The sequence below is a fragment of the Aquarana catesbeiana genome, linkage group LG03, assembly GCF_042186555.1.
Source record: "Aquarana catesbeiana isolate 2022-GZ linkage group LG03, ASM4218655v1, whole genome shotgun sequence".
NCBI classification, from domain to species: Eukaryota; Metazoa; Chordata; class Amphibia; order Anura; family Ranidae; genus Aquarana; species Aquarana catesbeiana.
The window spans coordinates 691,705,577-691,723,426 of NC_133326.1; the positions used below are offsets into that span (position 1 = coordinate 691,705,577).

Below are 17,850 nucleotides of genomic sequence, written 5' to 3' on the forward strand. Positions count from 1 at the left end.
TATTGACAGAAAAACACAGAATTGTTGACATTTTTGCAGATTTATTAAAAAAGAAAAACTGAAATATCACATGGTCCTAAGTATTCAGACCCTTTGCTCAGTATTTAGTAGAAGCCCCCTTTTGATCTAATACAGCCATGAGTCTTTTTGGGAAAGATGCAACACCTGGATTTGGGGATCCTCTGCCATTCCTCCTTGCAGATCCTCTTCAGTTTTGTCAGGTTGGATGGTAAACGTTGGTGGACAGCCATTTTTAGGTCTCTCCAGAGATGCTCAATTGGGTTTAAGTCAGGGCTCGGGCTGGGCCATTCAAGAACAGTCGCAGAGTTGTTGTGAAGCCACTCCTTCGTTATTTTAGCTGTGTGCTTAGGGTCATTGTCTTGTTGGAAGGTAAACCTTCGGCCCAGTCTGAGGTCCTGAGCACTCTGGAGAAGGTTTTCGTCCAGGATATCCCTGTACTTGGCCACATTCATCTTTCCCTCGATTGCAACCAGTCGTCCTGTCCGTGCAGCTGAAAAACACCCCCACAGCATGATGCTGCCACCACCATGCTTCACTGTTGGGACTGTATTGGACAGGTGATGAGCAGTGCCTGGTTTTCTCCACACATACCGCTTAGAATTAAGGCCAAAAAGTTCTATCTTGGTCTATTCAGATCAGAGAATCTTATTTCTCACCGTCTTGGAGTTCTTCAGGTGTTTTTTTTAGCAAACTCCATGCGGGCTTTCATGTGTCTTGCACTGAGGAGAGGCTTCCTTCGGGCCACTCTGCCATAAAGCCCCGACTGGTGGAGGGCTGCAGTGATGGTTGACTTTCTACAACTTTCTCCCATCTCCCGACTGCATCTCTGGAGCTCAGCCACAGTGATCTTTGGGTTCTTCTTTACCTCTCTCACCAAGGCTCTTCTCCCCCGATAGCTCAGTTTGGCCGGACCGCCAGCTCTAGGAAGGGTTCTGGTCATCCCAAACGTCTTCCATTCCATCTTCCATTTTTTGGTCGGCACATTTTTTGGTTAACACTTCTCTCACCTTCCCTCACAGCGCAAACACCATTACTATTTTATTTGTCTTCCCTTTAAGGATTATGGAGGCCACTGTGCTCTTAGGAACCTTAAGTGCAGCAGAAATTTTTTTGTATCCTTGGCCAGATCTGTGCCTTGCCACAATTCTGTCTCTGAGCTCTTCAGGCAGTTCCTTTGACCTCATGATCCTCATTTGCTCTGACATGCACTGTGAGCTGTAAGGTCTTATATAGACAGGTGTGTGGCTTTCCTAATCAAGTCCAATCAGTATAATCAAACACAGCTGGACTCAAATGAAGGTGTAGAACCATCTCAAGGATGATCAGAAGAAATGGACAGCACCTGAGTTAAATATATGAGTGTCACAGCAAAGGGTCTGAATACTTAGGACCATGTGATATTTCAGTTTTTCTTTTCTTTTTTTTTTTTTTTTAAACAATAGCTTTTTATTGGTATTTTTGCAGAGTATACGAAATTCAAAATTCAAGCAGGTTATACATTGTTCATATGTACATATTGTTCGACATTCAGGATCTTACTACATCAATAGCGTAAAACAGATTAACTGGTAGGGTTACTAGGAAATATTCTCAGTGAAGCATTGTGCATTTGTCAAGCCTGTCACCCCTTGTGGGTACACACTGTGATCCCGTGACCTTGTCCTGTTGTGACGAAACGACGTAGGGAGGAGAAGCCACGCCCCGACGACACTGCGATTTGAGTACCCGGAAGGAACGGGTTGTTTTGGAGCCGGCCGGCTTTTCCTGTATACGCTCATTTACCACTGACGTCTGTAAGTGCATTTCTGATCTTGCCATTCAATAAATGTAAGGTTTTACGCTATGTGGAGCTGTTTATTTCTTTTTTGGTGACCTATCCTAACCATTACGGTGCGGCCGGCTGAGGAGGTTTTTTGCAGACCGGATGACATCTAGTGCCTGTCACACAGATCCCGGGTTGGGGTTACAGCCATCCGCCCAGTAAGGTCTCCTATCATTTAGAGACCAACATCTTTTGGTAAGAGGCAGGAGTTTTTGAAGGTGGAGGTTCATCAACGCACCCTATTCACTGCAGCAAGATTACTAATATTCACCTGTCACTTGGGGATATTTATTATTTTCTTATTCAGCCTTTTGGACTATTACCAATTTTGCTTTATGTACTGTTATTAGGGACATCATTTGCACCTTGAAGATTTGTTTTTATTATTTAACTCACATTTTTTCATGTTTTTTCTGAGATACTTATGTGTTACAGTGATGTTTGTTTGCCATATTTTCGTTAGAGTGTTTTGAGGCATTTATTTGTCACCTTATCACGTTCCAACTTGTCTATTTATATATTATATATATTATATTTTTTGTAGACATAGGAGCAATTCTTGTGTTTCACCAGTTTAATTTTTAGGCACAGTGATTACCACTTATGTGCATATATTCCTCTAGGCTATAGACATTCGATTCTGGCCTTTTTCACATTTTAAGCGCAACTTTTTTATTTTACACACACTGTAAACAGACTTTCTGCTTAAGTTGTCCAAGTTAGCCCTGAGGGGACCTTACTGAGGGTCCACTCAAACAAACTATCATGTAAGTTCCTTTTAAGCTTGTCGTTAACCAATAATAATAAACTTAGATCGACTGATGTATATCAGTTAGACTTTCTCATTCCCTTAATATGAGGTAAACCGTGTATTATTGCTATGTTACGTGCTAACTATAATACCATTTCCTATATGACCATACCCAACATTGGATTTTACCACTAGACATTTGGTGGCTGGTGTTTCAGTAGTGGAAAGGTAGGGATAACTTTCACACATGTGAGGAGGCATATTTGGAGGAACTACAAGTTTCCCAATGTTTGTGGAAACTCGGGGTTTTCTTTTCTGTATAAGCTAGCATTTTTTCCATAGTGTATTGAGCATTCACTCTAGAGATGACTTCTGCAAATTTGGGAGGTGATGTAGAGCGCCATTCCTTGGCTATTGCTATACGTGCGGCAAACAAAACATGGGTTACTACTTTTCTCGTCAAGGGAGGATAGTTTTCGATACCTAGGCTTAGAAGAGCAAGAGCAGGACTAATGACACAGTCAGAGCTGGTCACTTTTCTAATTAGTGACTGTATTTTTTGCCAGAAAGGTTTTATAGTTGCACAGTTCCAGAATATATGGAGGATGTTGCCAATAACTTGGCAGTTTCTCCAGCAGAGAGGCGTGATGCTAGGGTTCATTTTGTTTAACCTATACGGAGTTATGTACCATCTATGTAAGAGCTTTTGTGCATTATCCCAGTGATCTACGCATACTGAGGATTTATGGTTATATTTTATCGCTTCATGCCATTGGGACATAGAAAATTATTTTTGTAATTCAAATTCCCATTTCACCATGCTGGGGGTGTTGGATTGCAAGTAGAGGGGGGGGTGGTGAATTTGTAAAAGAGTGATATTCCCTTACGAGTATTGGAGGTTTTGCTTAAAAGGAAGTCCCACAGAATCCGTGGTATGGCTATCTGTCGTGTTGGGTTTTTGCTCACGTAGTGGTGTATTTGATATGCTCTATATCTATCTATCGCATTTAAATGGGGTGGAGCAGGTGTGGTGAAGTTACCTCCCGAAGTTTTCCATGTTTGGACTGAGAAGTTTGGGATTAGGTAGGATGCTAGTGGTATGTTTAGTTTTCTAATTGGGGTGTCTGTAAAATGATTATGCACTAAGGAGGACCAGGCATCTATCGTTGCTCGTATAGTTAAGTAAGGTGGGGTGTCTGGTCTGCAGTGTATACAGGCTGCTATGGCCAATGCAGGGAGGTCATGACCTGGTGTTACGGTGCCAGTTTTTCTTTTTTAATAAATCTGCAAAAATGTCAACAATTCTGTGTTTTTCTGTCAATATGGGGTGCTGTGTGTACATTAATGAGGAAAGAAATGAACTTAAATGATTTTAGCAAATGGCTTCCATATAACAAAGAGTGAAAAATTTAAGGGGGTCTGAATACTTTCCGTCCTCACTGTATACACGTTGGAAATGAAAACATGTCACTGCCATTTACATAACATGTATCTGGAAAAAAAAAAAAAAAACAAACATAGTAGAGGAAAAAAATATATAACCTGTTCTGTGGATATCAATATTATGGTGACATTAGGAATTATCTAAGATTATTATTAACCACTTGCCTACCGGGCACTTTCACCCCCTTCCTGCCCAGGCCAACTCTCAGCTTCCAGTGCTCTCACACTTTGAATGACAATTGCGCGGTCATACAACACTGTACCCAAATTAAATTTTTATCATTTTTTTTTTTACACAAATAGAGCTTTCTTTAGGTGGCATTTAATCACCGCTGCATTTTTTACTTTTTGCTAAACAAATGAAAAAAGACCAAAAATTTTGAATAAAACGATTCTTAGTTTCTGTTACCAAATTTTGCAAATGGGTAAATTTTTCCTTTCACTAATGGGCAGTGATGAGGCTGCACTGATAGGTGGCACTGATGGGCACTAATAGGCAGCACTGATGGGCACTAATGAGGCGGCACTGATGGGCACTGGTAGGCTGCCCTGATGGGCACTGATAGGCTGCACTGATGAGGCGGCACTGCTAGGGAGCACTGATAGGCAGTGATGAGGCGACACTGATGGGCACTGATAGGTGGCACTGATGGGCACTGATAGGTGGCACTGATGGGCACTGATAGGTGGCACTAATAGGTGGCACTGATGGGCACTAATAGGCAGCAGTGCTGGGCACTGATAGGCTGCACTGATGGGCAGTGATGATGCGGCACCTATGGGCACTGATAGGCAGCACTGATGAGGCGGCACTGATAGGGAGCACTGATGGACACTGATAGAGAGCACTGATGGGCAGTGATGAGGCGGCAATGATGGGCAGTGATGAGGCGGCACTGATAGGGAGCACTGATGGGCAGTGATGAGGCGGCACTGATGGGCAGTGATGAGGCGGCACTGATAGGGAGCACTGATGGGCAGTGATGAGGCGGCACTGATGGGCACTGATAGGCAGCACTAGTGGGCACTGATGAGGAGGCACTGATGAGGCTGCACTGATATGTGGCACTGATTGGTACTGATAAGCAGCATTGGTGGGCACTATTGGGACTGCACTGATTATCTAGACACGGATGATCAGTGCCCTGATTATCAGTGTAGATGTCCCCTTTCACACTGACCAATTACCGGCTCTCCTCTCCTCACACTGTGACTGCGTGAGGAAAGGAATGCTGATAACCGGCAAGTGTGTTTACATCATGATCAGCTGTGATTGGACACAGATGCACACAAGAGTCTCTGTGATTGGATATTTACCCCAATCTACGATCACAGAGCGCCCTGGACGCCCGTCACGCAGCGGGCACATGGGGGGGTGTGGTTCTGGGAGGATGTCAGTAGGCGCCCTCCCAGAACTGGATAACCACACTGTAGTCATCATTCGGTTATAGTGCGGTCAGCAAGTGAGCATTTTGTATACTGGTGGTGGGAGATCACTGAAGCACCCCTGAGAAGAACTGTGTTATCAGGATTGGTGTCATTATTTTGCACTTATTATCACGTTGGACACTTTATCAAGATTACAGTTTTGCTATCTGGACTCTAATATAACATTTATTTATGTGTTTTTTTTTAAATATGTCTATGAGGTGCTACACTTTTATTTTGCATATTTACATGGAAGCACTGATATACTGCTTGCACTGAATTCAGTCTCTGCTCTCATTCATCCCAAAGATGTTCTATCAGGTTGAGGTCAGGACTCTGTGCAGGCCAGTCAAGCTCCTTCAACCCAAACTCGCTCATCCATGTCTTTATGGACTTTGCTGTCTGACCCGCTGCAAGGTCCCACCGCTTGCCGCCGTCACCCGCATGCCTCACCCACCACCGAGACAGGGTAAGTGCCGGGCAGACGGCAAGCGGGCGCGCAGGGTGGTGTCACAGTGGCAACTTTTGATCGGCACAGTTGCAACTTTTGACGGGCACAGTGGCACCATTTGATGGGGCACAGTGGCAGCATTTGATGAGGCACCGTGGCATCATTTGATGGGCACTGTGGCAGCATTCCATGAGGCACAGTGGCAGCATTTGATGGGGAAAATTGGCAGCACAGTGGCACAGTGGCTGTGCTTGATGGGCACAGTGGCTGTGCTTGATGGGCATAGTGGCTGTGTTTGATGGCACAGTGAACCTGCAATTGATGTTTTTTCTTTTCAGAATTTTTCAGTTTGTTTGTGCCCCCCCTAAAAAAAAAAAATTTGAGCAGCAGCCCCCACTGTGTGTTGACGCTGAAAGAATACTGTCTTTCTTCTACCTCTATTTCTAATTAACACCTTTGTATTATGTTATACAATACTGACCTTTGTCGGTCACCACACCCAGACACACAGGACACCTGTGGGATGAACACTAATCAAAGTCACACTAATGTCACGTTCACACGAGTGGTTTTGCCGTCGGAATAAACTCTGAAGGTTTCTCCAACTGAACTCCGACAGAATTCCGCTCAAGCTGTCTTGCATACACACGGTCACACCAAATTCAGACCGTCCATGAACGCGGTGACGTACAACACGTGCGATGGGACTAGAAAAAGGAAGTTCAATAGCCAGTATCCAATAGCTTCCGACTCGTACTTGCTTCAGAGCATGCGTCGTTTTTGGTACCTTGGAACAGCATACAGACGAGCGGGTTTCCAGATAGTAATTAATTCCGTCTGAAAAATTTAGAACATGTTCTCTATCTAAGTCCGTCTGAATTTTCGACAGAAAAAGTCCGATGGGGCATACACACGGTCGGAATATAGGATGAAAAGCTCCCATCGGACTTTTTCTGACGGACATTCCGCTCGTGTGTACGCGGCATTAGATAAAGACTGATTTCAAGGTATGGTACATTATTAAATACAGTGTACAAAACAAGATATGACCGGGCAATGTTAAACCAATAGGGACTCGTCCATCCACATACATGGGGTGTGTTCTATGTACCCCAAACATTCCTCATCCAATCATAAAACACGTATTAAAGCATACACTAAATATTCATGAGCATAATTAAAGATTCGCTTAATCAAGCAGTTTCTTATTTGTTATAGAAATATTCCATTAAGCAAAGTTCCTCTTTCCCCGCAAGCTTTACTTCCTTCTTTTCCTACCGTGGTGTTCTGGGCGTCTAGCCAGGTTTCTTTCTCTGCAATATACAGTATGTCACAGTATCTCACAAAAGTGAGTACACCCCTCACATTTTTGTAAATATTTTATTCTATCTTTTCATGTGACAACACTGAAGAAATCACACGTTGCTACAATGTAAAGTAGTGAGTGTACAGCTTGTATAACAGTGTAAATTTGCTGTCCCCTCAAAATAACTCAACACACAGCCATTAATGTCTAAACCACTGACAACAAAAGTGAGTACACCCCTAAGTGTAAAATGTCTTGCATTCACACATGGTTATATTTGTTTTGTGCTGTTTGATTAACCACTTCCCGCCCGCCATATAGCAGAATGACGTGCGCAAGGTGGTTTCATTATCCTGACTGGGCATCATATGACGTCTGGCAGGATAAGCCGCGATCGCATGCCCATCGGCTGATACACCGCATCACTGATCTCGGTAAAGAGGCTCTGACGTAGGCTCTTTACAATGTGATCAGTCGTGTCCAATCACAGCTGATCACAGCGTAAACAGGAAAAGCCATTTATCGGCTTGTCCTCCACTCACACTGACAGACGTGAGTAGAGGAGAGACGATCGGCTGCTCTCCTGACTGGGGGGGTCTGCACTGATTGATTATCAGTGCAGCCCCCCTGAGGATGCCCACCAGGGATGCCCACCCAGGACCATCAGGTATGCCCACCCATGACCACCAGGGTTGCCAATCAGTGCCAATTAGAGGTGCCAATCAGTGCCCATCAGTAGTGCCTGGCAGTGCCTCCTCATCAGTGCTGCCTATCAGAGCCATCTATACGTGCCCAACAGTGCCCATCAGTGCCACCTATAAGTGCCCATCAGTGCAGCCTATCAGTGGCACCTATGCATGGCCATCAGTGCCACCAATCAATGCCCATCAGTGCTGCATATCAGTGCCACCTATCAGTGCCCATTAGTTCTGCCTATCCGTGCACATCAGTGCTGCATATTAGTGCCTTATCATTAGTGCCAATCAGTGCCATCTTATCACTGCCCATCAGTGCAGCCTCATCTGTGCCCATCAGTGCCACCTAATTAGTTCCACCCAATCAGTGCCAATCAGTGCTGTCTTATTATTGCCCATCAGTGCAGCCTCATCAGTGCCCATCAGTGCCACCTCATCAGTGCCAATCGGTGCCATCTTATCACTGCCCATCAGTGTAGCCTCATCAGTGCCCATCAGTGCCACCTCATCAGTGCCAGTTAGTGCCATCTTATCACTGCCCATCAGTGTAGCCTCATCAGTGCCCATCAGTGCCACCTCATCAGTGCCAGTTAGTGCCATCTTATCACTGCCCATCAGTGCAGCCTCATCTGTGCCCATCAGTGCCACCTAATTAGTGCCACCTCATCAGTGCCAATCAGTGCTGTCTTATTACTGCTCATCAGTGCCACCTCATCAGTGCCAATCAGTGCCATCTTATCACTGCCTATCAGTGTAGCCTCATCAGCGCCCATCAGTAAAGGAGAAAACTTTCTTATTTACAAAATGTTATAACCGAAACAAAGAAATAATTTTTTTTTCAAAATTTTAGGTCATTTTTTATTTGTTTAGCAAAAAAGATAAAACCCCCCTGAGGTGATCAAATACCACCAAAAGAAAGTTCTGTTTGTGGGAACAAAATGCTAAAAATGTTGTTTGGTTACAGTGTTGTATGACCGCGCAATTGTCATTCAAAGTGCGACAGCGCTGAAAGCTGGAAATTGGCCTGGGCAGGAAGCGCGGGGGGGGAGAGTGCCCGGTAATGAAGTGGTTAATGTTATAATTATTGGTTTATACAACATTGATACACATTTGAGTTGTGTATTACACACATATGTCAGCGTAACACTGTAACATTTCTACCGGCTATTATTGATGTGTACAATATTGTGAGTGCGGCTGCTTCACCTCACTAATTATCAACCATAATTTCTAATCTTTTTTTAGTAAGTTGTTCGCTAAGTGTGGGTAATTTTACAAGACTGCCAGAGTGAAGCAGATGAACAGGTTCGGCAGGTAAAACAAGTTTCCATATGTAGATCAGCTGTAATCCAGATCTAAGATGTAATATATAACAAGAAACAGTTGGATGTACTCGGCATTCTGTACATAGCTCTAGCTACCCATTGATGCTCTCATTATTTACGACACCGAAACTTTATTGCTCTGGCTTTCACCTTGGGGTGTTAAATGCATTTTATTAATCCATTGTATTCTCCGATGTATCACAACAAGGCAAAGGGCTATACTGTTTGTCCTTCAAAACTGTCCAAGATACATTTGTTATTATAGAGTGGTAAGCATCCCTTGAAGAATATGAGGAAACCGGGTGTCTTTCTCTGTGCATTGGTCATCATCTTTTTTATGGGGGTAAGTCTAAATTTCAGTATATACTGTATATCTTCCAGGCAAATTGAACTCATTTCTTGAAGTCGTTTTTAGAAATATCAGGTTTCAGTGTTAAATGATCATTCCAATAAAAATGGATATTTCAGGTTGTGGTAGACACTAAAGATCAATTTATAACTAACTTTTGAAAGTAAGGTGGACACGGAAGGGCTTGGCATATCACAACCAAACAAAAGATTTCCCAGCACCCTTACCAGTTACCAAAATAAATAAATAAAATATATTTGACCCTGTCTAACAGCTTACGTTAAAAACGGAGGGTTTAGAGTTGCACACATTTGCAAACATACAGTTGCGCTCATAAGTTTTCATACCCTGGCAGAATTTATGATTTCTTGGCCGTTTTTCAGAGAATATGAATGATAACACAAAAACATTTCTTTCACTCATGGTTAGTGTTTGGCTGAAGCCATTTATTATCAGTCACCTGTGTTTACTCTTTTTAAATCATAATCACAACAGAAACGACCCAAATGACCCTGATCAAAAGTTTACATACCCTGGTGATTTTGGCCTGATAACATGCACACAAGTTGACACAAAGAGGATTGAATGGCTATTAGGCTGGATTCACACCTATGCAGTTCTAGCGCTTTTTGCATTTTGCAGATTTGCACTAGAGTCCATTTAACATGGTTTCCTATGGAACACGATCTGTAGTGCTAATCTGCAAAATGCAAAAAGCACAAAAAATGCATATGTGTGAATCCAGCCTTAAAGAGAACCATCTTCACCTGGGATCTGTTTGCTTGGTGTGTGTGTATAAAAGGTCAATGAGTTACTGGACTTCTGACAGACCCTTACATCTTTCATCCAGTGCTGCACTGACGTTTCTGGATTCTGAGTCATTATAGTGGAAATATTCCACTTCTGCCTCTAAAAAAATTTTTTTTTTTTCCTTTCTTTTCCAAAATAAAAAATTATTTATATAGTGATTAGTGGCAGCTTACACTTGCCACAGCTCCCAGCGATATACAGGATTATGGACCTGCTTCATAATGTAAGAACATTTTCAGAGACACTTATGCCGCATACACACGGTCGGACTTTTCGACCGGACTTGTCTGATGGACGCCGACGGACCAAATCTGCTCTATCCTGGTTCTCCTCCTACCTATCACAGTGCTCCATCAGTGTTACCTACAACTTTGTCTCCTCTGCTCCTCATTCTGTAGGGGTCCCCCAATGTTCTTGGATCGCTTCTCTTCTCTATCTACACCTCCTCATTGCGTGCCCCTGGGGGTGCGAGATCGCGGTGAGACTGAGCGACATCATATAATAAATTGAGGATACAAAATAAGGTAGTACTGAGTATTACCAGGGAGGCGGACTTTTTAGGCTAAGGAACAGTGGAGAAGATATAGCAGTATAAAAAATATAAATTTATTGAAAAATACAATATCTAAAAAACAATGACAATTGTAACATATAGCATCTATGATTATTGTGCAGTGAGCCCTTGTATGTCTACGTGTTTCACCGTTAGGCTTCCTCAGGACACGGCCAAGGTTCACAGATGAGACAGAGAAGGCAATATGTCTCTCTATCTTAAATTGGAATGCAAAATCATGCAAGTCACGGTAGCATGAGAAAGTTCAATCAGCAGTAAGAAAGTATATTAGATATAGCTAAATATCTCAGCAGAGGTATGTAAACAATATTCCTAATTAAGGGAACAGCCATTAGAAGGAGGAGGGCCAACACCGGATGCACCACTTAGATCCTGGATTTAGTATCAGCAATGCTGAAGGCTCAATACAATCCCATCGCTGCATATTCAGGATACAAATAATCCAGCGTGCCCCTGGGAGACAGCATTACACTGCAGAGGAAACCCATGCAGGCACAGGGAGAACATGCAAACTCCAGGCAGGTAGTGTCATGGTTGGGATTTGAACCAGCGACCCTTTTTACTGCTAGGCGAGAGTGCTATCCACTACACCACTGTGCCGCCCAACAGTCAGTTGGTAGATTGTATATCAATCAATTAGGTGGGTTGTATATCAATCAATCAGGACAACTATGTACCCAACACTTCTCTAATTTCTTCCTGCACAACTCTTGCTTGCAGACTATGGCTCTCTTTCTCTCTCTCTTCCTCCTGCACAACTCTTGCTTACATAGTATTTCTCTCTCTCTCTTCATCCTGCACAACTCTTGATCTCCCAGGAGCAGCTAGCACATGTTTAGGTCTGACACTGGCTCAGCCTGGCCTAAGTAACTTGCCCTTTGCAGGCAGGGGCCGTGGTCCTATGGTGTAGCAGAAAAAAGGAATTATTTTGTGCTAGCTGTCCTATAGGTGGACTACTGCTCCCAGTCAGTCTTCTTTAGGCCCTGCCAGCCCTCCTCGCTGCAACTGCCCGACTGCAATGCCCATGATATTGCAATCCTCCCTACTGGCTCTGCACCCAACTCTGTCTGTTTCCTCTCAGTCCTACCTGGCATGCCTTTCCAGTCCTTCTGACTGCACATGTCACTCACCAGCCCTCCTGGCTGCAACCGGGGGTTCCCTCCTGAAAACTTGCCCGTCAGTACTAGCTCCTGCTGTCCTCTCTTGCTCCTCATGTGCCTCCTGTTCAGAGCCTCCAGGAGGCACATGAGGAGCAAGAGAGGACAGCAGGAGCTAGTACTGCCGGGCAAGTTTTCAGGAGGGAACCCCCGGTTGCAGCCAGGAGGGCTGGTGAGTGACATGTGCAGTCAGAAGGCACGCCAGGCCCAGGGTCACCCCCCAGACTGGGGAGCTTCTTCCAAGGCCCCGACAGTCTAGTACTCCATCTCCAGTTCTTCCACCCGACAACTCCTCCCCAGCTGGGCTGACTCTAGGTATTTAAGAAGGCCTGCCCCCTGCCAATCCAGTTTGGAGATTGGTCAGAGCTCCTTAACACACCCCAGGCAGCTCCACCTCTCTTCTCCTCCTCTCTTTCTAGTACCTTCTAGAAGGCTCTAAAAAGAAGAGGGAGGTCTTAGTGACGCTGCCTGTAAGTCCCCAGCTGCTAACTCTGAGCCATTCCCAGCCCACACAAACTAAAACAAACAGGCCAGCTAGGCCTGCCTACATTTGCCTATACTCACAAAAAAAAAACAAATCGAGCACCTATCTATGTAGAGGGTGCTACATGGGGAAAGTCGCACCCAATTCGCACTAGTGTGAACCTGGCCTTAGGAAGGGAGGATTGGGGTGGGGACAGAACTGCCCTATTACACACACAATTCCTGGCAAATAATTAACATATTTTCTGCAGCAAAACTTTCTGTGCTACTCTCAGATGGTAGCACTGCCTCATCTGCATCTAATTTTGATAAATATAGTAGGCAAGACTGGATATAGATAATATAAAATAAGAATGATGCAAAAGGTTTAACAGATCTGCAATTATGCATGCACTATTTTTAACTGTGCCTTACGCCCACACAGGGCTGAAACATGTAAGCAAGGAAGAACACTTGGCTTTTTAATCCTGTGCTAAATAAAGGAGTATCGTATTTCCACCAACATGTGATGGTCTACAACTTCATATTACTATTTTTAATTTACATTTTCAGAGTGCATAAAAACTTAGCTCTGCTAGGGCTTGGCTAGATTCACAGTCTTGCAGGTTTGCGGCCCTTGTCTGTGCCGGCATGGCAGCCCATTCACTTTAAAAATGCAGTGGCTGAAAAGGCACCATGGGGTTTCCTTGTGGTTTCCGCACCCACAAAAATGCTGCGTTTTTTAAATGCATGGGCATGCCATTAAGAATGAATGGCATCCCTGTGTGTTTTTAAAGAGCACCACGTTTTGAATGCTGGTGGTTGCGAGTGTGGGTTTTGCTCCAATTCTTGCACCTGCAACCACCTAAAATAGTTTGAACGAGCCTAATACCTTGATTATCTGCTGAGCTACAAGAACATTTCCTGCCCTAATCTGATGCCAGTAGAGGTCTGAGGAAAAAGCGGATGCTTTGAAACGCGTCATCTAACACGTCTTGACGTCATGTCCGGTCCAGCTCTGAGTGCGTTCCATGCTGGTTCCACACACCACGTGGCAGAGACCTGGCCAGTTCAGACATCGACCCTGCCGATGCCACGGCAAACCCACAGTGATACTCCATGGGGCACCTATATTGACCAAAAACTTCACTCATAATGCTCTTTCATTTTCAATTTCATATGAGTAGCCATTTGGCTGTCTTTGAATAAATCCTCCTTTGACTTCTGCCACACTTAGTTTGACACGCCTTGCTGTTCCTTTGTTTGTTTCCAGAAAATTGCTTCACTCCCAGGGGAACTGCCACAAGTGTTATGCCCTGTACACACGACCGGTTTTGCCGTCGGAATAAACTCTGAAGGTTTTTCCGACGGAGTTCCGACAGAATTCCGCTCAAGCTGTCTTGCATACACACGGTCACACCAAAGTCCGACCGTCCATGAACGCGGTGACGTACAACACGTACGATGGGACTAGAAAAAGGAAGGCCAATAGCCAGTATCCAATAGCTTCCGACTCGTACTTGCTTTAGAGCATGCGTCGTTTTTGGTACGTTGGAACAGCATACAGACGAGCGGGTTTCCAGATAGTAATTAATTCCGTCTGAAAAATTTAGAACATGTTCTCTATCTAAGTCCGTCTGAATTTTCAACGGAAAAAGTCCGATGGGGCATACACACGATCGGAGAAGACGATGAAAAGCTCCCATCTGACTTATTCTGACAGACATTCCGCTCGTGTGTACGCGGCATTATTTTCTCACTCTAAGGACATTATGAACACCTGTTCAGTTTATTATAGATTATTGATTCCGGCTTGTCACTGGCAAATTTCTTTGCACCATTCTTTTTCTATTTGTTCTGATGCCAGTAAGCTCTACCACTCTCTATTGGAAGCCTTAGCACTATCTGATTGTAACACTCTCAGGTCAACTGTTTAGGCTTCAAATGTTATTCATAAAGCGATTTTTTTTTTAGAATAACAAACATGTTATATTTACCTGCTCTGTGTAAGGGTATATTGCACCGAGTGGTCCCAAACCTCCTCTTCTGGGGTATCCCACTGGCACTCTAGGCTCCTCCTCTCCTTGGTGTGCCCCCATAGTAAGTTACCTTTCCTATGGTGGTGCACCTGTGGGCTCACTCCTGAAGCCAGGCTGTGTGCTTCTATAGACACACACAGCATGGCTCAGCCCTGCCTCCTGTTCCATCCTCACAGGATTTGATTGAGACTAGCAAGAGCTAATTGTTCCTGCTGCCTCATAAAATCTGTGAGAGTGGGGACAGGGGAGAGATACATTACAGATGGGCACAGTGCTGGGTGGGCTAAGGACTCAGGTAAGTATTTGGGGAGGGGGGGGGTGAAGTGGCAATGCTGTCACTGGGACAGTTTTATCTGAATGCATAAAATGCATTAGATTAAACCAGGTGTAACCCTGGGGTCATATGAAGTTGCCTTCTCCACTCCACACAGGCTATGGTGCTAACCTGCAGGTAACCAAAGGAGCCAGAGCCTTCGCTAAAGGAAGAGTGGGCTATGAATATATAATTGGCAGTGCCTCCACCTAGAACATGGCTCCAGCGTATGTAGAGATGATCCCTTTCTAGGACAATAACTAGTAACTCACCCAAAACAACTGACAGCAGTAGTACTAATACAACAAGCATAGATTTCTAGGAGTAAAAATATGCAGACATACCAGTAGGTGATTAGTGTAACCCTATATATGGTAAAGTGATGGCATTACATACAACCAAAGCAATAACAGGAAGACTGTACATATGTCTGAAAAGAACAGTGTATATATGTATCCATATATCCAGATATACAGTATCTCACAAAAGTGAGTACACCCCTCACATTTTTGTAAATATTTTATATTTATATATATTGTCATGTGACAACACTGAAGAAATGACACTTTGCTACAATGTAAAGTAGTGAGTGTTCAGCTTGTATAACAGTGTAAATTTGCTGTCCCCTCAAAATAACTCAACACACAGCCATTAATGTCTAAACCACTGGCAACAAAAGTAAGTACACCCCTAAGTGAAAATGTCCAAATTGGGGCCAATTAGCCATTTTCCCTCCTCGGTGTCATGTGACTCATTACAAGGTCTCAGGTGTGAATGGGGAGCAGGTGTTTTAAATTTAGTGTTATTGTTCTCACTCTCTCATACTGGTCACTGGAAGTTCAACATGGCACCTCATGGCAAAGAACTCTTTGAGGATCTAAAAAAAGGAATATTGCATAATGAATCTGCATAAAGATGGCCTAGGCTATAAGAAGATTGCCAAGACCCTGAAACTGAACTGCAGCACGGTGGCCAAGACCATACAGCGGTTTAACAGGACAAGTTCCACTCAAAACAGGCCTCTCGCCATTGTCGACCAAAGAGGTTGAGTGCATGTGCTCAGCGTTATATCCAGAGGTTGTCTTTGAGAAATAGACGTTAGTGCTGCCAGCATTACTGCACAGTTTGAAGGGGGTGGGGGGTCAGCCTGTCAGTGTTTAGACCATACGCCGCACACTGCATCAAATTGGTCTGCATGGCTGTCATCCTAGAAGGAAGCCTCTTCTAAAGATGGTGCACAAGAAAGCCTGCAAACAGTTTGCTAAAGACAAGCATACTAAGGACATGGATTACTGGAACCATATCCTGTGGTCTGATGAGACCAAGATAAAAATATTTAGTTCAGATGGTGTCAAGCGTGTGTGGCGGCAACCAGGTGAGTACAAAGACAAGTGTGTCTTGCCTACAGTCAAGCATGGTGGTGGGAGTGTCATGGTCTGGAGCTGCATGAGTGCTGCCGGCACTGGGGAGCTACAGTTCATTGAGGGAACCAAGAATGCCAATATGTACTGTAACATACTGAAGCAGAGCGTGATCCCCTCCCTTCTGAGACTGGACCGCAGGGCAGTATTCCAACATGATAACAACCCCAAACACACCTCCGACCACTGCCTTGCTAAAGAAGTTGAGGGTAAAGGTGTTGGACTGGCCAAGCATGTCTCCAGACCTAAACCGTATTGAGCATCTGTGGGGCATCCTCAAACGGAAGGTGGAGGAGCGCAAGGTCTCTAACATCCACCAGCTCCGTGATGTCGTCACGTATGAGTAGAAGAGGACTCCAGTGGCAACCTGTGAAGCTCTGGTGAACTCCATGCCCAAGAGGGTTAAGGCAGTGCTGGAAAATAGTGGTGGCCACACAAAATATTGACACTTTGGGCCCAATTTGGACATTTTCACTTAGGGGTATACTCACTTTTGTTGCCAGCGGTTTAGACATTAATGGCTGTGTGTTGAGTTATTTTGAGGGGAAAGCAAACTTACACTGTTATACAAGCTGTACACTCACTACTTTACATTGTAGCAAAGTGTCATTTCTTCAGTGCTGTCACATGAAAAGATAGAATAAAATATTTACAAAAATGTGAGGGGTGTACTCACTTTTGTGAAATTCTGTATAACTAAAGGCCTTTAACACCAATACCTCCAATTATGCCCTGTGGCACAGTTCAGTTGCAGGGGCCCCTGATGAGCTGGCTTGCAGGGTGTAACACAATCCGGCTTGAGAGGACATACGCTGATGCATATGTGGAGCGGTGGCTTCCTGGGGAAGCTCGTACAGATGAACACACCGATGGCGAAGAAGTCTGGAACACGCCACCTGCAAGGCAAATCAGGCCTATCTAGCCTATCTCTTGGTCCCTAACCTGACTATAGGCTATCAATGAGACCGGACCTCTACCTATCTAAGTGGCCATCGGAAGCCTATAGTGACACTGCCCTGAGTTGTTTACTGTTCCCTAGGCGAATACCAGCTTGGAACCCCCCAGACCAAAAAGGAACACTGTTGCTTTAAATAATGAAGTGGCAGACATACACTTCAACACAAACCAGTCACTTGATAGGTTATAATCAAATGAGCTTTGCTCTCATAAACTTGAGAATAGCCTAAGTATATTGCAGTATGCAAATAGAAAGTTTCAGTGAAACAGAGAAGCCTCTAACAGATATCTCTGATTCCCACACAGGAGTGACAGTAATATAGCAAACAGTGAGCTACACCATGCAGTGACACTTGTCCCTTTTCAGCCTGGACGGATGTAGAACAAAATCAGCCTCCAGCACCTCCTGGCTTGCAAAGCATGTGTCTAGTCATACTCCCTTTCACTTCCTGTAAGACATCCATATATATAGCCTTGAAGGGTCTCCTGACCTTAAGCAAGGACAGGAAACAACCTCTTAACAGGA

General features: G+C 44.3%; 1 protein-coding gene across 1 annotated transcript in view; it reads left to right on the top strand.

Moving 5' to 3' along the window:
* The first annotated feature begins 9,293 nt into the window (after positions 1-9,293).
* LOC141133580 (NXPE family member 3-like) overlaps positions 9,294-17,850 on the top strand; it is a 71,836-nt gene continuing 63,279 nt past the window's right edge. Inside the window, exon 1 of the mRNA XM_073623043.1 lies at positions 9,294-9,585. Coding sequence (XP_073479144.1) covers positions 9,532-9,585 — 54 coding nt within the window. The 5' untranslated portion in view covers positions 9,294-9,531. The remainder of the gene's footprint in view (positions 9,586-17,850) is intronic.